This window comes from Condylostylus longicornis, unplaced genomic scaffold (genome assembly GCF_029603195.1).
Source record: "Condylostylus longicornis isolate FDR11 unplaced genomic scaffold, ASM2960319v2 ptg000010l, whole genome shotgun sequence".
NCBI lineage: Eukaryota > Metazoa > Arthropoda > Insecta > Diptera > Dolichopodidae > Condylostylus > Condylostylus longicornis.
In genome coordinates this window covers 14,610,877-14,635,055 of record NW_026577979.1, presented here as the reverse complement: position 1 = coordinate 14,635,055, position 24,179 = coordinate 14,610,877, and the positions used below count along the sequence as shown (strand labels likewise).

The window sequence follows — 24,179 nt, the reverse complement described above, 5'->3', positions numbered from 1 at the left end:
GTGCAACTTTAAATAGATTTTATTTCACCGACTTATGTCACTAATGTAAACAAAAATGTTAATGAAATATTGATCAACTTGTAAATTTTATAGAACTGCATTCACAGAACTTTCTTAAGTTAAAATAATTTAAGAATGCCATAAAGCAGCCGTCGGGAAAATGCGGCCCATTCAACTTCAAAATTGGGCCCATAATTTTTCTTACACAAAAAAATATGTACATATGTATATTCGATTGTGATCATTAAAATTTGAAAAATTTTTTCAAAATTTTAAGAACTGAATCATAGATGGGGAGCTCAGAAGCAAAGTGACCTAACCTTAACTCCCAAAATTTTGGCCACAATATGTGGGTTAGGCTACTTTTGCATTGGAAAAAATTAAATTTTGCGTTTAGGCCAAAAAATTACAGAATATAGGAAATGTTTGATTTTTTTGTCGATAAAATTAAATTTGGGATCTAATTTTATACACATTTTCAGCAAAAAAGCAAAAAATTTGGGAATGATGGTTCGGCCACTTGGCTTCTGAGCCCCTCATATAATATAAGTATGTACACAAAATTCCATACAAATTTATTCTTTATTAAAACAAAACATTCAATAAAGTCAGTTGAAAATTTAACTTCTTCATATAGGTAGGTTTAAAAAAACTCATGTGACCCATACTCATACTCACATAGTACTGTTTGCCCATAAACCACATAAATTTGCCGACAGTTGTCGTAAAGAAAACAGAATTTTTTTCATAAGGTCATAATTTATTCTAAAATAAATTTCATATTTTCTTTAAAATTAAAATGCCTGACGCTTTCTATGCCTACTATACATTTGTACAATAATATTACCTTTCTAACATATTTTTATGAGTCAGTCATATGAGCATGTTTAGAATAACTTGATTATTTTAACATTAAGCATAACATATAAAATTTGGTATAAAAAACATTATAAGGTAATTAATTTATTCTTTCATTTGCAATCTTATTGTAAAAAGAAATTTAGAAAATAAGAAACAAAAAATAATTTAGTCCTTTTTCTTTTTTTGTTTTACAAAAAATTATTTATTCTTCCTCTAATTCTGTCTTCTCATTTCTTTCAAAAATTTTAAATTATACCATGGAGACAGTTAACATGCCTACAAAAAATATAAATAACTCACTTAAACAAGACACCATAATCAACTTTGAATAAAAACAAAAGATGTAACAAAAAAGAAACATTTTACATATTCAAATTCAAAACGATAAAAAAAGAAAATCCTTTTTCTTTTTCATTTCAACTTTTTTTCTGTTAATTATTTGCATTTCCTTTAATAAATCACCTTAGATTCACATTTAAACCTCTTCATCATCAGTATAATATGTTGTGTTGCTAAATGAATAAATTAAAATAAACAAGAAGAAAAACACAAAAAGGATTTTTTCTTCTTATTTTAACAATCACATGCGTTATTACAATTACACATTTAATTTTTCAATAGGAAAGACTTTCAAAATTTTATAGAGTCTTATAAGTGAAAACAATTTAAAATTTCATATGAACAAATTTTTAAGTGGAATGAGTTGCCAGGAAAAAAGAGTTTTGTTTTATAATGTTAAAAAGCCTTCATATATGCACGTATGGCATGAATGAATCAAAAATTTGAAGACAGTAGCAAAAAAAAAAACAAAATATTGAATATGTTATCCTTTTTAAGAAAAATTTTTTATCTTTTACCATATTTATTTTTTGTGTTTCCTTTACATTTAAATATGAGATGGATAGAATGTGGAGGATAAAGGGAAAAAGAATGAGAATTCCTTTTTCGGATAGGTTAAATTTTTTTTTGTGTTTTTGTTTTAAGGTGCGGGAATTTGTAAAAGTCAACTTTGTAAATTCTTATTATCCTTTTCTTGTTCCTTTTTTTTTGAGAATTGGATTTAAAACTTTTTTTTTGTGATTTTGATCACATGAAAAAAGATCTAGAGAAAAAATAATTTTGTGATTAAAAATTTGGTCATTTTTTCAGTAGAGAATATTTACGCCCTAATAACTGATCTCTTTTATAAGTACATGAATCAAATGAGCAAATTTAAAAAACTACGGTGTTAGCTAAGAACACAAAAGCTCAAAGTAATTAGGTATAAGCGCGTTCAAGTGCTAGATACAAGCTTTGTTCAATTATCTAATAAAAGATGAATTTATTACGCATTAGAACTATATCTTGCAAATATAATAGACATGATATTGATGAGGCTAACTTTGTACCAATTCTCAATGAGACTCATTTTGCAAGTTGATCTTATGACACAAATTTCTTCTAACTGAACAGTAAACACTTTTGTTTTTTAAATAAATCTGCAATGTAAAATTAACTACAACCACTGAAACTACAAAAAATGTGAAACTGCAACCAAAAAACTGCAACCACTAAACTGCAACAAAAAAAAACACACTGCAACTTACTAGGTCGTATTTAAACTCAACAAAGGGAAACCCCTAATCTTGTTTAGATATTGTTTTTAAATTGCTTCATGGAAAATCATGGAAAAACTTAACAAAATTTTCAAGATCTTGCTTAATTTAAGAGGCTCTTAACCCTTGTGTGCGTATAAATAAATACGAATTCTTCAATATATTGTACGAAATTTCTTTAATAAATTTTCGAAATTTTGTTTGACTAGGCCATATTTAATTTTATTATATTTCACGTAGCTTCATTCAAACTGTATGATTGTTTATCATGATTTAATTTTAATTATCATTTTATAAAACAAAAGAATTAACATTGTTTTTTTAAAAAAACCTTCTTACCTTTACTTAATTCTATTTGCTAACTTTTATCTTATTTAATACGCAATATTTATGTTGGTAGTCGTGTATGTGGATGTACATTACAGACTCATACACCTTATGTAACAAATAATTATGTGTTTGTATAGACATTAAAAAGAATGTATGTATGATGATTTACAGATTAAAGTTTGGTTTGAGGTGATTTACATTCAAGTGGTTGATATGGTTTGATTGCTTTTAAGTGAATAAATAAGAGAAAAAAAATATTGTTTAGGTGTAACGTCTAACAACTTTATTGTTAAATTTATTTTTTAATGCACGTGTAGCTATACTTTTATAATATTATTTATTAGCAAACAAATTTATTTTTAATTCATTCTCAATTAATCCGTCATTTTAATTCTTTATTTTTTAAAAAAAATTTAAAAAGAAAATCAAAGTTGTGATAACGAGAAACTTTAAATTAGTATTAAATTGGTTTTTGTTATAAAAATGTTTAATGTTTTTTTAAAAGATTTCCAAGATATTAATTGACTCTGGAAATGAAAATCAATGATAAGATACTTGTATATACTGACTACATTTCAAATTTAGGAATTCTTATTTTATTAGAATGCTTATTATTTAAATTAAAATTAGTATTAAGAACTCAGGCATACTGCAATTTTCAGTTTTGCAATCTGTTGCTTGATTGTAAAATCGTTGCGGGCACATCTACGCATCTAATATTTAAGCTATCAAACAGTTTGGAAAAAATTACAAACTGTTTGATAGCTTAATTGCATGTGATCATATTGTTGCATGTATGCGTATGCTTGAATACAAAACTTTTTTATACAAATAAACAATCAAACAGTTGCAAAACTAAAAATTACATGTCTATCTGAACCCTAACAACAAGAAAGCAACTAAGCAACTTTTTATTGGAACAATCTCTTTTTTCTTATACATTTTCTTATGATTTCGCCCAGAATGATTCTAAATTCCACCCTTAAATGGCGAAATCAAAAATTCAAATTTTCATTTGTAAATAGACTGAATCAAAAGTTTACATCATGCAAGCTATACTCAATGATGCAAATTGGGCCTGCAACGTAATGCAAAAATAAAATTTTTTTTCATATTTAATGGATTTTTCTTAATAACGTAAGCCTTATTTAAATAATAAAGGCAAATACATAATAATATGCGTTTGCGGGTCTGAAATTTATTATTTTCGAATTTTCGTCTAGATTTGCAGGAACTATACATATTTATACTGGATTATACAATTATATGATTTTGTGTTCCATAAACAAGATAAAAATTGCAATTTATATTTATTTTTTTTGTTTCAGGTAAAAGTTTTACATTGACAATCACAGTATCAACAATACCACCCCTAGTTGCAACATATAATAAAGCTATAAAAGTAACAGTTGATGGACCAAGAGAGCCAAGATCAAAAACAAGTAAGTTTACTGTTATTCCCTTAAAATATTAAATTCTTCAACATTTCTAAACAAAACAAATATATTACTCTATACCTCTATTTTATTATAGAAAATATCCTTCGGGATTATATAAATATTATGTAATATTTAATTTTAACCAATCATGTAAATTTATACCTTTAATTGGTCAACATTATTAGTTTTAATTTCTTAAAGGACATTTTATATCCTTTGTAAATCATATTGAATGACAATTCTCCAATGATATTCATTAAATCTCTTTAATAATAAATAATATTATAATTTATATTTATGGGCATATATCACACTATACTATGTACATGTGTATATATTAGAATACAACTGTTGTTATAACAACAATTTTGTAATTGAGAAAGTATAAGATTTAGGCGTTTAATACCTTTATTGTGTATAATAAATATACAATAAATTTAGTGTTTGTGTTTAGGTGCACATAATATATTTATTATCCTTCTATATAGAAAATTTATATTAATTTTCTACTACATACACTATATAGTTATGTACATGTAGATATCCTTTTGAGTCTTTTATACACTGATATTTCAATTATATTGAAAATGTTAATTAAATATACTATTCATTAGAATTTTAGAATATTGAATCAATCGGACATTTTGTTTAATAAGAAATAATAACATATACCTATATAAGTGTGAGCATATTATGGTATCACAATAAATTGCTTATTTTTAGCACTTTTCCAAAAATTTCTTGAAAAAAGTGCCTATTAGTTTCACTCTGTCCGTCCGTCCGTCCGTCCGTTCGTCCGTCTGTCCGTGTGTCTGTTTACAAAACTTCTACATTCTTAAAGATAGAAAGTTGAAATTTAATACGTGCATAGATCTTTACTAGAAACTTATTTTCGTAGAACAAAATTTACACCTATCTCCCCCCCTCTAAAAGTTATACCCCCTCAAAACCTTAAAAATGGCCCACTTTAACTATTTGTTGCAATAAAACCATAAGCATTTTTGAAATTTTGCAAATGCAAAAAGGCAGCGGCTTGCTTTCCCTAGCGCGGTATACTATAGTTAAACTTTAGAAAAACAAAATGGCCGTTCAAATTTACCGTTATCTAAAGTCCTTTTTTCCAAATTTTTGATGTCGTTTTTCTCCTATACCCCAGCCTGTAGAAGCTTGAAATTTAAGGGGCTTTTAGACATTAACAAATAGTTCATTTCGTTAGAAGAAAATTTTTTTCCATCTCCACCCCCTCTCAAGTTATCGCCTCTTGAAATTCGTAAAATTTGAATTTTTGACACCTTATATTTCCGAAACCGCAAGCTTTTTCAAATTTCTATAAACGCAAAAAGCTAGCGGTAAATTCCATGACATTAAAAAATATAATTATTTTGCTTAACTCACACAATTAACCCTTAAAATCGAGCATTATGTTAACCCCTCTTTATATTAATTTTTATCTATTTCAAAGACTGCATAAATCGTTCATCCTAAATATATGCAATCCTAGAAATAGTTTCGTTTATGAATGAAAATAATTTTAATAGTGTGGTGGATATACATAGATTGTTTTTAAAAGCAGTATTTTCACTTGTTGAAGGGAAAAGTGCTACATAATACAAACCATTGGTTTGACCCAACTTTATTATATGAAAATTTGTGCAATAAAGAAAATACTAAATTTGCTTTGCTCTAAGAGCTTTCCTCCATAAAAGCAATTTTATTTATTATTTTAAATTTACACACGTATTTGTATATTTAAAATAATATCTAAGAATTAGAATTAAGCTGGTTAATTAAAAATTTCTGCAATGGTGCCATTACAATATAAAATCAAATACAATATAAATAACTAGCTTAACTCTACTACCTCTTACACAAGTTCTTAGGGTCTCTTATTGTTAGATTTTTACATTAGTATTATGTAAATTATTTGTTTGATTTCGGTCGAATCTATTTAATTAAATAAAAATTGATATCAGTTTTGATAGAACTTCAAATATGAGTTTAAAGGAATCATTTTTGTAATTTTGTGTAACGTTTCTCGTCAAGCTGAGAAGAATAAATTAATTATAGTTTCTTATAATAATTCTCAAATGCAGTTGATTACGTCACTGGTTCGGTTCGTGTTGACAAATGTTGTATCAACTTTTTTTTTTTAATTGCGTTAACTCTTACTTGTAATGTAAAATATTACTATCCCCACAAACTATCCTTAGTTAGTACTTCCATTCTTCTCATTCTGTTAGATTCTATGGCTATGTTGTAAATTTCAACGTCTCAACTTAAAAATATTATTTTTATGACTCTTTAAATAATACAGGATTTTTAACCGTATTTATGTATGTAAATGAATTAAAGACGATTTAAATTCAATGAATTAGAAAAAGAGAACAAAAATTTCAGTAATATAGATAGAGTACCTAATTGTTTTATACTCTGTGTACTAACAAAATTAATTACTAATTCTAAATAGTTAAACTATATTTAAGTTTAAAAATAATAATAATATTCAACAATCTTGATAAACTTCAATCATATACGTACTGGATGGGAGATATTCATTCAAAGCTGCAACTCCTTAAAAATTGGTTTGAGTATGTCTGTTATTCAAACGTGTACATATGCATATAAATGCTTATTAAAAAAATATATGTATATCAAATATTTTTATAAATTAAAAAGTTAAAATTCAAAATAAAATGGAATCTTTTATATTTTATTCATTCTCTCTCATATTGGAGTGTGGGACAATAAAATTACGTATAATAAATTAAAATAATGCATACAATAAAATTATAAAGGAAATCTTAAAAAATATAACAATATATTCAGTTATAATAATGGTATTTATTTATGGTTATACAATGAAATAGTGAATTAATATTCCTTTTTTTTTGGGTATGATCCTTTCTAAAGATAACCCTTTATAGTCCCTTACGATTGTTAATAATATAAACCCATTCTTAGAGAAAATTTTTCTAATTGAAATACAAAGCTATGAATACAAAAAAGTTTTAGAGTTTTTTGAAAAATTTATGAACATAAAATATTCAATTGTATTGTTTAAATTAAAGAAGATTTATGTCCTTTTTTCAAAAAAAAAAAAACAAAATTTATACAACTTACTATTTTATACTATTTTTCAAACTATATTTATTTTTATATTTTTATTAGTTAGTGTATAAGTGTAGATATAAGTTTAGGAAATTTAAAATGAATAAAATTGCATTAATTTTTTAACATTAAATTTTTATAAGACTTATATAAAATTTAATAATGATCAGAATTCATGTTGTCCATGGTCCTAAAAATATAAAAAACATTTGGGAATTAAAAGATGTAAATTTATGATCTTTTACTTTTGTAAGCTCATCGTTTTTAAAGTTAGAAATGAAAAATATTTTTCAGTTATTTAAGGAGTTGTAACTTACATATATATTTTAATTAGCCAACTGCAAAAGGTGGGTGTTTCCAAATAAATTTTCTGACAAATATTAAAAGAGTTTTTAAAATTCTTAAACTTTAATATAAGTCAGGAGTGTTATAGAGTTTTAAATGATATTCATTTCTATTTTTTGAAATGTGAATTAAAACATGATATAGCTCTTTAGGTTAAAATATAGATATTTGAGCCAATATTTACCTGATGGTTTTGAAAAATTTAACTTGATTAAATTAATTATTTATTTACAACATCTTGTTGGACACGTTCTGGGGAATAAAGAATAATTTTTAAAAAAGTTCGTATACTAACCTAAAAATTACCTTAAATTTTAGACGCCTTTAAGAAGTGAAAGAAGAAATATTAAGCACGTTAAACACACTGCTGTCTTAAAAGAATTCTTATAAAAAATATAAAGAAAAACGATTTATATATAAGGTAATTTTTTGCAACTGTTTCGAGCTGCTTCCAAATATCAGTTTAGTATTTTTAGTATTAAGTTGATATTATAAAAAGTTAGTCTACGTTAGGCATGGTTATAAAATTGTTGTCAGTATTCAGCCATTTTATGAATTTATATATAAAATATATAAAACTTACACACAATAAGAGGACAGAAATTGAACTTAAGTTACAGTGTTATCTCTTCTAGGGCAACAACAACAATTTCATTTTGCATTTGGGCAACGACCGTTTCATTTTTCTGCTGATCCTTTATCAGGATTTCGAATGCCACCAATTGGAAACTGTCAGAGTAAGTATGATCGTTTTTATTATATTTTACCAGATTGTTTTTTTTAATTTTTAATATAATTTCTTTTGGATTTTGCAATAAATATTTTATAACTTAATTACCTATAGAAAAAAGTAAATTAAAATAGTTTCAAACCCAATAATTTTTTGTACTTTTCTCTTCTGGAATTGGTTGTTTGACATGTATATAAATAATTTTTGGCATCAGCAACAGAAAAGGACTTGTTTCGCGAATCAGAAATTGTACTACTTCGTTTGTCTATTAAAATTACTTAAGGCAGTTATGTGCGAACTGGAAATAATTTTTATTCTCCTTTGAACTCATACACAGGAGAAGCAAAAACCGGGATCGCGTGTAGCTTTGCAATGTACACATACATATAAAATCTAAAGGGTTTTTCCACATTGAATAAAAATATTAAAATTACAATTCAAAAAACTGCATGAACATGTTGAAAATGTATGAGACTCCTTAAACGTTTATAAATTTTTGAGAATATTGTAATGCTCTATTTAAATGTTTTTTACGAAAAAACTTTCGTACCGTTATAAGTCTCGTATAAAATCTTTAAAAGTCAATTTCTCGTAATCATAGATCTAATGTGAGTATTTCATGCTCTTTTCGTGAAATGTAAGTTAAAAGTGTACTGTTTTATCTAAAAATATTCCAATTTACTTTAAAATCATAGTGTTATAATTATGTTACTACATTGTCTATATAAATTTAATGACACACAAGATAAAACTATAAAACAACATTATTAAAATTATTTTTATTGATTTATGTTGCATGGTCAACAACTGTTACTCGATGCATTAACTATATACTATATGTATATAATATATACACAAATAATGTTTGTATAGGTATGATTCAATATAACAAATATAATATGTATATGTACATAAATAATTAAACTTAACTCGCAAATTATTATACAATATAGAAAAAAAATTCATCTCATTAATTTTTACCTTTCCAAATTAAAAAATAACTACAAAATATTTACAAGTGTATAAACTTAATTCATATTTCCATAGCACAGCAAATATATGTACAGCCATGTTTATTATAAAATATGATATACACACATATTTATATGTGCATACATTTAAAATCAGTTATTGATTCCGTTATTGGTGTAGCCTCTTGTTTTGATTTTTACACGAAATTACATCAACACAAAGTGGAAAAATATTGGTTAGTTGATGATTATATTTTGATAGTTGATTTCGGAAGTTCTGAGGTTACTCATTCCAGTTTTTTTTAAATAAAATGTTTTGGAAGTGTCTTTAGCACAGCATGATTATTTTATTTCCACAAGTGTATGTACTACATTATGTTGTATATAGGTGTGTTATGTAAAGAACCAAAAATTTAATTGAAAGTTTCTAATAACCAGCTATTTAAAATATATGTATGTGTGTGTTGTTTTTATTTGAGAGAAATTTATTATTTTAAAGACGTTTATATTATGTACTTGCAAAGAAATATTGAGTAGAAGACATACATATAAAATAATCTTTAAATATATTTGCTATAAAAATCATAACAATTCAATAAAAGAAAAGCAGTTTGAATGACCCCAGTTAAATCAAATTGGCTGAGTGTTATATTAATTAATAAAGCCAGCATTTCAAAAATTAAATTTCTCCTTACAGCACAGCAACTAACCTTTTTTTTTTGAGGTTATTAAACTGACCCAACATTTTTATCTTGATAGCCCCCAAACTTTGTATATAGTTTTACTCGCTATATACATATACGATTATTTTTTAAATGCATTCAATTTACAAAAATAAAAATAAAAAAAAAATGATTTAATATTTTTATAACAAAATTTGAATAGGATTTAATCAGTGCACAAATAAATTTTAAACAAAAATTTATTGATGTGACTTTAGCAGAAATCTCTTAATCCGAAAATTCAATCAGTCGATGAAATAATTACGTACAATGTCCAAATTATATATTGTGTACATTATTATTGTAAAATGTAAAAAATACATAGTATACATGACGTTTCTTTCCCGAGATCAATTACAAATTTTTTATAATCTGGAAAACGTAAACAAAATTGTTCAAAGTTCAAACACGAATTTTGACAAGTTTGAAAATAATCGTAAGAAAACAAATGAATCGAAAATGAAGAGAACGAAAAAAGAAATTATGTGGCAAAAGAATTACCACATTAGCGAAGCATTGCAAAAATGTCATTGTCCAAACGAAAAATTGCACAAAATGACACTTTCATTTACTTTCCATTTATTTTTAATAACGGAACTGAATATTTTCCTTCTTGCTGTAAGCTCCGCACTTACTTACGTTTTGACTAACATCTTGTATTTTTTAAAAAAAATTAACCCAATTACTTAATTAAAGTTAAAATTTGATATTCAAAAATTGTAAACAATCGGGAAACCCAAATGTAAATTATTGTATTGGTATTAAATATGTGTAAATTTTATATTTATAATATATTATAGCTAGTATATAGATTATGCATGTATGTACGAGTATAACCAGAATGACTTATATACTCGAGTACGCATATTATATTGTAACAAAAACATGAAATTTTTTACATTGTCCTGCAAATTAAGCAATGTTCATGCTGAATACGTTAATAAAAAAAACACAGAAAGAATTAACATACAATAATTATGAATTACTAAAGGGAACTTTATGTAGATTAATATGTCTGGTTCTATATATGTAGGTATATGTATATAGTATGATCGGGTATAATTAGGCTTTATTAATAGCCCATTCAAAAAATTATTAATTAGACTTTTTTAATGGACGAATATTGATTTTGTGGTGAACGCAATACGTATAAAACGTATACAAAATAGGAGGAAAAAATAAAAATATTTTCGTAAATGAAAAAAGAGAAAAAAAAAAAACTTAGTTGCTTATTCTGAATTTTTAATGAGCCTCTTATATTTGGTTAAATTTTTTTATTTTATTTTTTTTTTGCAATATTTACGCTGTTACTAGTATTAATGTGTAACTTTTGTTACAAATTGGTAACAGTGTTATTATTATTGATGAAGTTTTTGCGATAAATAATTAAAAATAATGAGTATAGCGCGTATAAATTAAATTCTATCTCTAGATACATTTATGCACGTACATACGTAAATAAAATGTAGATGATGGATTTACAATATGAATGTACAGCTAATAAATTAAAGGTTTTTTTTGTTATAACACAAAAAATGTTATAAAAATTGTGTATTTATTAATCACCATTAGAACATTTTTTAACTTTTGGTAATAATTAATCAATTTTCATACTATTTTTTTTGTATCAAACAAAGAATGAAAGGAGCCGGAGTTTTTTTTTGATTTAATGAAAGTGAAAAAAATAAAGTGTTGTCACAAAAAAATATACCAAATAAATAAAGCGCATCATTATTCAAATGTTCCTTGTATCAAACTTTCTATGATTTCCTATCAATTTTGTCCTTATTAGATCTCAACATTATTTGTCGACAAATTAAATATCTGATCCCATTTCCTTTGCCAAAGTGTTATTAGGCCCCATAGTTCAGTGTTACGCTATATTGGCTTATTTACGCTTTCTATTTAATTCACAGAGTTAATAAGGAAAACTACTATGTCTAAAAATGCTATCAATTTGTCCTGTTTCAATTGCTTATTACTTAGATTACTTTAGCATAATTTTCGATCGCATTATTTACTTTTAACATATCAATTAGCAAAGATGAAGCTCGGGCATTTTGTTGGCAATTATTAATATTGAAAGGGTTTCCATTTAAAATTAAAGAAATTAAAAAAAAAATTGCCTCCAAAAATTATTTTTAATATAACGAGTTTACTTTAAAACAGCAATATACAATTTCTAAATTTTCATTCAAACAATAAATTCTTATTTCTTTATAATTTATATCGTAATTATATAACATTTTGCTTACTTCTTACCTCAACTAAATTATTCACCACTTTGTTATATTGGAGTATAATAGTCTTGTTGTAAATTTTTTAAATTAAAAATTTTATCTATCCAAGAACGTAAAAATGCGACATTAGCATAAACACCTGGATTTAAATCACCACATCCGATACCCCAGGCAACAATACCAACCTGATAAAATCTATCTTTTGAACCTTGAATTGGACAAGTTAATGGGCCACCTCCATCACCTCTGCAAGTGTCTCTTCCTAATTCACCACCAGCACATAAAAATGATTCATGTAATCTGAAAAACATTCCAAGTCTTGTTTTTCTTAATGTTCTCTGACATTTTTTAAATGGAACTATTGGTATTTCAATTTTTTTCAAAATAACTTGATATCTTCCTTCTTGTCCAAATGAATCTTTACCCCAACCGGTAGCAAAACAACGACTAAAATCGAAATTCATATGCGGTGGTGGCAAACAAATAGTGTTTACGTGCGGTTCTAATATAAAAGGAGTTAAAGTGAATAACAAGGCTACATCATTATGCAGAGCACCTCTTGAAAAACGTTCATGTACCATAATTTCTGTTATATGACGATCTTGTTCATCAAAATATTCATCTTTTGTTTGTGTATCCCATTCACCAGCACGTACCGTCAATTCTTCTGGTTCATTCTTTATAACACAATGTGCAGCAGTTAACACAACTGATGGATGTATTAATGATCCACCACACTGATATATACTTAAAATATCATCACCAACATTTTCTTGTTTTAAAATTGCAATCATCCATGGAAATTCAGCATATTCGGTTTCACCATTCTTATTCCCAGTGATTTTAAATAATAAACCTTCAGTATTTCTATATCCACATCTATTTGGAGCCAGCAATGATTTTCCAGAATTTAGTAATTCATTATTATTAGAATCTTCAATTGAACAACATTGTTCTAAATAATCAATGCATGGTTTATCTTGATCTAATCTAACATCAATTATATTTAATCCATCATTATTAATTTTTCCAGCGTTATTATTGCATAAATAGAATGGTACACAAAATTTATTATCACCACATGATTTAAAATGTGCTTCTTGTTTTGTTTCTCGCAATTTGTTTGAATCAATTTCTCCAACTTCATTATTTTTAAGTTCAGCTGTTTTCAATTCTTTAAATGACAAAGATTTTTGATTTAAACTAAGGAATATTGCAATCAAACCAAAATATTTTATGTACATTTTTGAAAAGAATTTATCACACCGTTTTATTTAATTTTCAGTTCATAACTGAGTTGGGAAAGGAAATTTGTAAGGTTTTTATAGGAAAAAATTTCAATTGTAGAAATTTTACATACCTGAAATTTCTTAAAAATTATTTTTAAGAACTGTTTTACATTTCGTATATTAAGGAAGACTAGACAATAGTCACGTACTTACCTGTTTAAAAACTAAATGTCATATGTTTTATATAAACGGAATACCTAAGCGCCATTTCATGCACCTGTTCATCACATATTGCTGATTTTTAGTAAATGTTTGGTTTTTTGCCTAAAATGTGCAATAGGGTGTATTAATTAATAAAAGTAGGTATTATTGTTGGGAGGATTGAATTTTTAGTCCAAGAAATTTAATTTTATTGCTATGTTCGTTTTCTACCTTATGTTTACTGGCTATGGGTGTACTAAAAATTAAAAACTTGTAAATTATTTTGGAAAACATAAAAATTTTTAAAGGCATTTGCTCACTTTCCTTTTCTAATACGCTTTGATTGAAATTTCTAAAATTTTATATTAAAATATTATTTATATATTAACATGTGTATGTAATTTGCACGTAGTTCTACATCTGTATTATAAAAAATAAATAAATATGTATATATTTTATATAAATGATTTTCATATTAAAATAATTATTGTTATCCTATTTAACATCATAGCATAATCACATCCAACATATAGAAATCTCATTAAAATCAGTTCAAATATTCTCTTTGATCCTTATTTTAATTTGAATTTTTATATTTTTAATTTCTAATTAGTATTGACCAGGATAATTAATTATCAAGTTTCAGTATGGTTTTTATATATCAATTTTTCATAGATTCTTTCTATTTTTGTGTTTTTGTTTTATTCCAAATGATTATTATTAATTTAGTTATTTTATTTATATATTAAGGATAGAAATTAAACAACTAGATATTATTTAACATTTTGCATAGCTACATGTACATGCATTATTTTTGAATATAACTTTTTATATCAAACTTATTTGGATTATCCTGAAATAATTTTCGAAATTTTAAAATTTATCAAAAAAATAAAAAGCGTTTAATTAACATTTATGTAGCTGGCGTACTATAAATTTGAACTATAGAAACAACTTGCCTATCAAAAGGACTCGCCTTCATAAATTCAGTATTTCAATATATTTCGACGTATCTTAGCATTTCGAAAAAATTCAGAATGAATTTATCTAAATTTTCACCTAAACAGAAGTCATTAAAAATAGTTTCGTTTTGTGGCCAAATTTAAAGAGAATTTTGAGATTTGATTTTTCACAAAATGTTATTATACCTAGGTTCAGTATTTCAGTAGGTGGAGTGCAAATTAAAGGGTTTTGAATGAAAGTAATTTATCTTTACAATAATTTACCCAAAATAATTGTCTAATAACATATAGAAAACATAGAAATTAAAAATTTAAATTATATAATTTAATTTCGAATACGATCATATAATACGATAACAATAATTTTGAATTCACTCATACTTTTTTAGAGTCATCTACGGCTCAAAAATGCATAGAATAAGAAACCAACAAAATAAGTGCAAATATTGAAAAAAACTTTACAGCTTTCTGTGTTCTATAAACAGAATTCACAGAACTTAAATTTCTTGTGTAATAAAGTATTTTTAAAGTAATTTGAGTCTTGCAGCAGTTGTTATGATAATTTAAAATGACAGTTTCAAATAGTATTCATTTCGTCCAAGGTTCTTCATAATTAGATGACAATTGAATTTTCAATTAATTTCAAAAAATCCAAGCATTTTGCCTACAGTATACGTTATTAGTATTACTAATATCTAGAACAATTAAACACATTAGGTCTGACTACATACTAAGGTTTTCACTACTTAATTCAAATAAACACTTGTATTTCACGGAATTGTCAAAGCCCTTCACGTGTAGTAACTCAAGAAAATAACGAAAGATGGTAAACAAGATACAAAATTATGCTCGAAAAATTTTTATATTATTTAATGTGTCTTCATAATTGTGTATTTGAAGTAAAAAAATTTTTTTTTAAATTTAAACGCATGCAGGATGTAGATATCCACAATGAGATCGGTTTTAGGTTGAGTAAATAGATTTTCATACACAAAAACGCACATTCATGTACATTCTTTACTTATTAATTTTTATTATTATTATTTTTTTAGTTTTTAAATATTTATCATTATCAGGATATAATTTATAGGATTCTTCTTTTATTTTTATATAATAATAATTTTGATTTTAATAAAATTACGATATACACACCCGTACAATAATAATCACCCACAAAGTAAATAAATATACATTCATACAAACGTATAAATTTATAATATGATTTTATTTTATTTAAAAATGTAGGTGTATGAATATGTAAATGTGTATGTATGTATGTACATATATGGTAAAATTTAATTTTTTTCTTTTTGTATTTTTGTTTTTATTGTCGGATTATTACGGGTTTGATCAAATTACGGGCGGTGTCATAAGAATTTGACTATACACATATGTACCTACACTATACATATTTAGCCGTTCTATACACTTTTGAAATCTGGTTGAGGCAGTTTTTAATAATTTTAAATCAAAACATGCTTTTAATGACATTTTATGTCGGCAATTTATTCGTAAACCACATTGAAACATGTACACACTAGCAATATTTATGCTAAACATTGTGGTCAGAGAGCGTTCTGATTTAGGTCTATACAACAAAACAATAAAAAAAAAAACAAACAAAAAAAACAAGAGAGAAACCATAAATAAAAATTGTACACAACAACAACAACAATAACACAAAAAAAATCAGGAAGCAAAACAAAAAAAAAACAATTGAGCATATAAAAAAAAAACTGTAAAATAAAAGCAATAATTTTACCGTTTTAATTTATAATTTATAAATTTTTATCCTAGAAATGCCCATGAAATTTAAAAATTTATATTGCATTTTTTCAGAAAGTTATGAAAAATATTAAAAGTTTATACTTATTCAATTATCATCTAGAATAAAAATTTGACTTTTTAATAACCGGAAAGGTGTTTCTGTCCAAAGCAAAAAAATTTAATTTAATATTTAATGTATGCCATACACTCACACTAGTGCAAATAAAATTGTGTGTTATCTAAAAATTTTTTTGGTAAATTTTGATTTGAAAATTTAAAAAAATAAATTTGTAAAATTTTCTAATCATACTGACTGTATACTATGTAAGTACTTACATACATAAATTTATATATTGTCACAAATGCATATTTAAATACTGAAAATAAAAATATAATATAGGTGTATGATTTTATTGTAATTAATTTAACAGTATTAAACAGAGTGATCGTATAATTTTAATGTATAAAAATTTTATTATAAACCAACCATAACGATTTTGTAGCAACAATTTCTAGCCATATTATTTTAAGAACCAAATTCGTCGCCTAAGTTCTATTTTTCTCCATAAGGTTCTGAATCTGTATTGGTAAGGAGCTAACTATTAACTATTAATTTCATTCTTTTGCTTCAAGAATCACATTTACCAAATTTTTCATTGAACGTCGTAATTTCTTTAGTATTAGCCATCAGCATTTCATTATTTTGTGAACCCTGCTTCACGGTCATCTCTTCAATCATGTAATAAAAAAATATTGCTTATTTTTTTTACTAATAAAAATTTTTAGTTTCCTTTTATTAGTTATTATTTCACGCCGTGGTTTCCTAATAACTGTTTGTTCATTTATTAATTATTGAACTAATACTTCATCTCATAAATTTTGACTAAAATAATTTTAGGAATAAATATTTCATATATCATTTTTAATATCTAACTAGCGATTATTTTTTCTGACTAGCGAATGTTTATTGTATTGTTGCAAATCTTACGATATATGATAAGGCAAGTTGGTAACAATTAAAGTATACTTTATTTTAAATTTTTTACATTTGAAATTAAAATTTAACATTTTAAAATAAGCTGAAACAATTGCGCTGAATTCAAAAACTTAAAAATGTAAAACCCTTCAATATATTATAAATAAATTATTAATTAAAATTCAAGTGTTATGACAAACGTTAACTGCACTAAATGTGAATCTTTAATTTTTCTTATTATATTTTTCTTGCTAAGTAAAATATAGTATGCACTTGCATTCAATTACATATTAATTAATTACACACGCAAATTTTTACACACACACACGAACACAATTAAGAAAAATTTGTACAAATTTGACATATTAGCCCTATTTTTTAACCATAATATTTTACAATTACAATAACTTTTAACATCAAATATTGTTGTTATTTATGACAAATGAATTATGTTTGTATATCCGAAAATATAAAATATTAAAATAAAATAAATTTTAATATTTAAATCATGATTTATTATTATATAATTTTACAATTACAACTCTGTTGTAATCCATTAACATTTTATAATGTTACAAACAAAAAACGAGAAAACATAGAGTTGACCGTGTCAACTCGGATGTGATACTCGTAAGAATATTTTCTATAGTTTTTCTTTGCGCTTTAAAATTTGTAACGTATGAGTAAATTGTTTTTTAAAACTGTTTAGTATGCACAGTATGTACTAGCACAGCTGCGTCGTCATTTAAACATTATAGCCTTTGGTTTCCAATATAATATCAAATTATAGTCATTGATTATATTTGAGAATTTTAAAACAATTGCTACCCTATTACTTTAATTATTTGTGTTTTATTTGAATAGCTGCTTTTTAAGAACTCATACAAGCAGCACTAAATTTTGTCGAATTATTGAATCTGCTGCCAAAGTCATTTATGCAAACTTTAATAACTCAATGCTTGTCGATTTCTATAATATGATTTTTAAAGTTATATGGCAGCTAAAATCGAACTGATACCGTAATAAAACCGAAATTAAGTAAGATGTCTAGGATATCCTTTACAAGCAATTTTGGAAAGTAGCTCAAATGCGTTTTTATGATACTAAGACGGATGTACGCCCATCCAAGATATTGCACATTCAATTCAGAATTCGGCGCTGATCAAAAACATGTGCTTACTGGTTTCTGTATATGAGACATCTTATTCTTAGCATTACAAACGAAATGGTAAATTTGTAATATTTTTCAAATGTGTATGTACGTACAATTATAAAAGAGAAAAATAATTAAAAAAAACAAGAAAAAACTAAAAATTTTTTATTATATTATTCGCTTATCAATTCACAATAATAAAATAAAATTAGAAAATTTAACAAAAATAACCTAACAAAATCAGAGTATCCCACAAAACAGAAATTTCATAAGTGAAATATTAAAAAAAGAAGAAAAATTAGAAAAAAAAACAACAACAGCAAAAACAAAAAACCAACCATCTAATTTTATTTTATATAAATATTAAATAGCTACATATAAGTATATAGCGGGCTCTTTTTTCATATTATATACAAAAATATTGTTATAGATATAATGAAAATCTAATCAACAACTACAGCCTTACCATATGCAAATAATTAATTTATGATTATAAAAAGGTTCACAACAGAAAAACAAGAACAAAATTAAAAAATAAATAAATTTAAAATTTTGTTATTTCGATCTATACGCACACACACAACATACATGATTACAATATGCATATAAAAATATCGCCTACCAATATGCAAAATTTGTGGGTGGTTATAAATTATATTTTCTATAATATTATTATGTAGAAAAATCATCATTACACAAACACATCCTACACCAATTTTTCATCAAAGTGTGAGAAATTAAAATTTATGGTTTTGTTTATCATTATTATTATTATTAGTTATACTCGTATACGCAATATTATAAAATTTAATATAAAATTTTTAGATTTATTTTCATAAAAAAATTTGTGCAAAAAAAAAGATAATTTTTAATTTATTTATAATTTTTGCTGATTAGAATAATGTTTTATTAGCATCTATATTTTTTAATAAATATTATTTTTATATACACATATTATGTATGTGTATAAACTTTTAATTATAATATTTAAATTGAATAAATTGTTAGAGAAATGATTTACACTTGAAAAAAATTTTAGTAAAATTTAGAAAGAGAATCGTATATAAAAAGAAATGTATACGAAGGAAAAATAATTTTGTAGGATTTAAAGCAGCACTTAAACCTAATGTTGATTAAGATTATACTCAATTTTTGAAATACAGTCATAAAACCTTCAGAATCTCCATGTCTTTCATTGCCTTCATAAATTCTAGGAAATTCTGTTAGTGTCTACTAAAATTTTGGTTTTAAACCAAATTTCTTGCGCCTTAAGAACTACATCAAGCAATAAATTATAGCATTTTTTTTGCAAATTACGTAGTAAACTGCCAAAAGCCAAAAACTTTAAGAAGTTACTGTAATTTCGTACCAAAATAGCTATATAATATTTACACAAAATAAATTAAGCATTTTTACCAAAGCTTTATAGCAAATCTTAAGTCCATTTAAAGACTTACATAAATTGGAAAAATGCATTTTCATTACAGACATGTCTCAATTTGGTTTAGGTGCAGCAAATACACACTGGGGTTATGGTTCTGCGAGTGCTTATTCACCTTATCTATCATCATGTACGACTCCTACATCAGCACAATTTAACAATCCAGCGTTAGGTTTTAGTTGTTCACCAACTGAACAGGGTAATAATCAAGATTATTCTGGAACGAATCGGGATTGTGTACCAAGTAATTATCTTAAACTTTTAAAATTTGTGTCAGACAGGATTTTTAATTATATATTTCATTTTTACTTATTTCACTTTATTAGTGTTACCCGATTCAACAGCAACCGATTTAGATCAACATTTATCAAATTTAGTTGGATCAACAACCGGATCTAGTCAAATGACACATCCAAGTCTATTGTCAGGTTCTTCGCAAACATCGATTTCTTCAACAGGTAAAATTTTATTTTGGAAAAAGTAAATTAGAATTTCAATATGAAAAATTTTTTTATTTAAATTTTATATTTTTCTTTGTTTCTATGTTTTAACAGTTCCACGTTACTCGAATTCAAGTAACGAATATAATGTTCATTCAAGTCAAAATGGTCCAAGAAGTCTAAGTGATTCATCACAGGCCGAATCTCCAGTTCAAGAGGATCTTTTAAGTTCTAACACACCAAATTTAGGTGGTAATAATGGAAATGGACATGGAAATAATGGTCAGATATTTCCGGGAGCTGTCAATCAAAATCCTAATTCATATAGTTCTAGCGGTGGTGGTGGAGCAAATAATCATTCAAATAACAATAACAACAATAATGCTGGAAATAATAATAGTAGTGGCAGTGGTTGTAATGGTTCATTATATCCAGTGTTACCAGCAAGTTTACTATATACACAACTTTATACAGCAGCTAACCAATCACATGGTTTTCATTCGCATTCAATACCATCGCATGCATCACCAAATTCAACAGTTCATGGTGAATTACAAACTGTTATGGATCATATTAGTACAGTTGGAGCACGCCATAATCAACATAATTTAATGTCAATAGGTGGTATTGGAGGCGGTGGTGGTGGTGTACCAGGAAATACACATGATTTAACTTTAGTTGGCAATTGCGGTGCTTCTGTACGAAATGGAGAAGATGTTGTTGGTGGTCGTCAAGTTGCATTAGGTGGACATCGAGGACATCATAATCAAAATGATAATGGCGGGGTTTGGCGACCATATTGAAATCGATTTTATTGGTAGGTAAGTTTAATTATATTGCATTAGTATATTAAGTAAATATAATTATAAAAAATTTTTAATGTTATAACAAGAAAACAGTAGAATTAATAATAAAATATTAATGAATTAAGAAAATAGAATTGTAATTTTGTTGAAAAATCATTAAAAAAAAATAATGTAAATAAATCGAGTCATAATTATTAAAATATTATTTAAATCGTCCGAAAATAGAAATTTAAAAGTAAATCTCTTTATAGATATTAAATAAGAAGAAGATTCTTTAAAAACTTAAAAAATATTTCAGATTCATAGCTAAATTAACTTTAAATTTAGTTATGCTTAATACGTGTATAATAACTTTAATAGCATTTGAAAATTTTATTTTTCTATTGAAAATTTGAATAATTCTAAAATCAAAAATTCTTTTTCTTCGAATTAAATGCGTTATATTTGCAGATTTTTCGAACAATTCTAGTACTAATCAAAAACTTTATTGGCATTGCAGTGTATGACATTTAAGTGCATTAAATTAATTTTAATTCAGACCATTCATAGCACATTCTTAATAATACTGTAATTAGAATTTAAGTTTAATTTGAAAACCGTTGGCAATTAATCTGAAAATTTTCTTCTTTTATAAACTTTCAATCAGAAGGCAACTTTTAAACTCATTATTGACATTTTAATTTCCCTTATTTCAAAATTTGGTAGCTCAAATTATTCTTGGGCTTGTATATAAACTTTTCATTTTCATAAGTTTCTAGTACAATTAAAATTTAATCGAGAACTTTTTGTTTAGAATTGTTCAAATTTTCAAAATGAAAGAATACAAATAAATTTTTTTGTAAAAATCAAAACATAAAAATAATATCAGTGAAAAAAATATTAATTAAATATAGGAAAAAATATTTGTGATTTTATGAAATAATTTTTTTCATAAGGAAAAGTTTAATTATAAATAAAAATTTGAACAGTATAACAATTAAGTACGATTATAAGAATAATTAAAATTAAAAACTTAACAATATTGAAAAATGTAGATTTTATCTTAAAAGAAAAATAACATATTTTATCAGTATAAAACGTCTATAAACCAGAAAATGGAAAATTATAAAAAATAATTTTGTAAATTAAAATTTTAGCTATAAAATAAATAGGACTAGTATAATTAAAATTGCTTTGCTTAAATTAAAGAGCGCTCATTAAAATTAACAAAAATAATAATAAAATAGAAACCTTGCAAAAAATTGAAAAAATTTAATATAAATTTTAAATTTCCCGCTTCTTATTACATTTAGATATTGTATTTTCAGTTTCTTACTTAATTTATTATTTTCCGTGCTTAAAATTTCGTATTATTTAATCACTTAAGAAATTCTTAGTTTTAAAATTTGCGTGGTACCCAGCGATATACGTACCCAGTGTAAGTTGTAAACCACAAAATGTAATATTTACAATAATTAATATTTTCCGGCTTTCCTGTGTATGCAGCTTGATCAATTCTACAAAATTTTTTTTAACAAATAAATTTCTACTTTTTGTCAATATTTATTTGAATTTTTTTTAAAAAATAATATTTTTTCTCCCAAAAACATTGTACATGTACTTGAATATTATGCTTTCTATTAAACAAATTTCGAACTCGATTTAAAAAAAATTACTTCAAATATCAAGGCTTCGGATTCTACTAAAGGAAAACTATAATTTACAAAGGAAAATTATATTATATTATATATTTTCTTTATTAGTTTTCAAAAACCCCATAAAACACGCGATTATTTTTTATAATTTTGTTATTTAAATATTCAAATAAAAGGCATTCAAAACTAGGTGAATCAGCTTGCTAACTTACCATTGACAAAGCATAGCGTCATATGTGCTATAAATATTAAAAACTCCTTTTCGTGATTAAGCACTTAGTTTATATTAAAAAAAAAGTTGTTCTTTGAATCAACGAATAATTTGCGACAATTATCCCAATATTAGTATATTTGTCCCAGCGGTAAACTAAAAATTATTTTACTAAATTCATAAAATTGTAATATATAAAGGCCCAAAAGCGTGTTTAATTTCAACTTATAATACTTCGGATCAATTCGAAGGTATAGAGTTCAAATTACTACCAAGCAACTTAAAAAAGTATTTATTTATGTAAGAAAATAAGGGCTACTTTGGTCAAATTTAGTGCAAATATAGTTTTTTTTTTCTGCATTTTTACAACTCATTATTTAATAAAATTACTAAAAATATTTGACTTTTAAAATTTATTTATTTTTTTTTAATACATTTAATTTATTCTTAACAAATTCACTCTTAAAATACTCGCATTTTCTCTCTTATACTTTAGTCCTAAATAACACCTACATATTATACCATATACAAAATTACTGTAATATGTAATTAAACCTAATTATTCCTTAAGTTTGTTAAATTTTAAATTAAATATTAAAAAATATAAGTAAAAAAAAAAAACACAAAAAAAAAACAGAAATGGTTTTTTTTTCTCTTTAATTGTTAACACTTTTTTTGTATAAATTGACGACGAAATAATTTTAAATTAAATGAAAAAAAGAAAAACTAATCTTAAGTATAACTAAATTATTATTATAATATAATATCAATTTAGAATATTATTAAATAATAATAGAAAGAGCGTAAATAAGTTCCTAATCTGTTTGCTAATGCGAATTTTTTCTGTTAAATAAATTTTGAAAAGAAAAAAAAAACAACAAAAATTAAATAAAATCCTTAAATACCCATGGAATTTTTTTTGCTATATTTACCTACATACATACCTACTCTTAAATCCTATATATATATATATATAAATACTATTACTATAAATAATATAGAAAGAGGACCTTTTAAT

The 24,179-nt window shown here is 24.9% G+C and overlaps 1 protein-coding gene across 4 annotated transcripts in view; it reads left to right on the top strand.

Annotated features, from left to right (window-relative positions):
- Positions 1 to 21,573, top strand: part of LOC129618642 (runt-related transcription factor 3) — a 96,379-nt gene extending 74,806 nt beyond the window's left edge. The window contains exons 3-7 of one of the 4 annotated variants that reach the window (XM_055533510.1): positions 4,115 to 4,228; positions 8,314 to 8,415; positions 20,138 to 20,314; positions 20,397 to 20,528; positions 20,625 to 21,573. In XM_055533510.1, the coding sequence (XP_055389485.1) occupies positions 4,115 to 4,228; positions 8,314 to 8,415; positions 20,138 to 20,314; positions 20,397 to 20,528; positions 20,625 to 21,313 (1,214 nt within the window). In that variant the 3' untranslated portion in view covers positions 21,314 to 21,573. Of the gene's footprint in view, positions 1 to 4,114; positions 4,229 to 8,298; positions 8,416 to 20,116; positions 20,315 to 20,396; positions 20,529 to 20,624 lie in introns of all 4 variants that reach the window. The other 3 variants (XM_055533508.1, XM_055533509.1, XM_055533507.1) reach the window with 3 other exon arrangements.
- Positions 21,574 to 24,179: the final 2,606 nt, after the last annotated feature.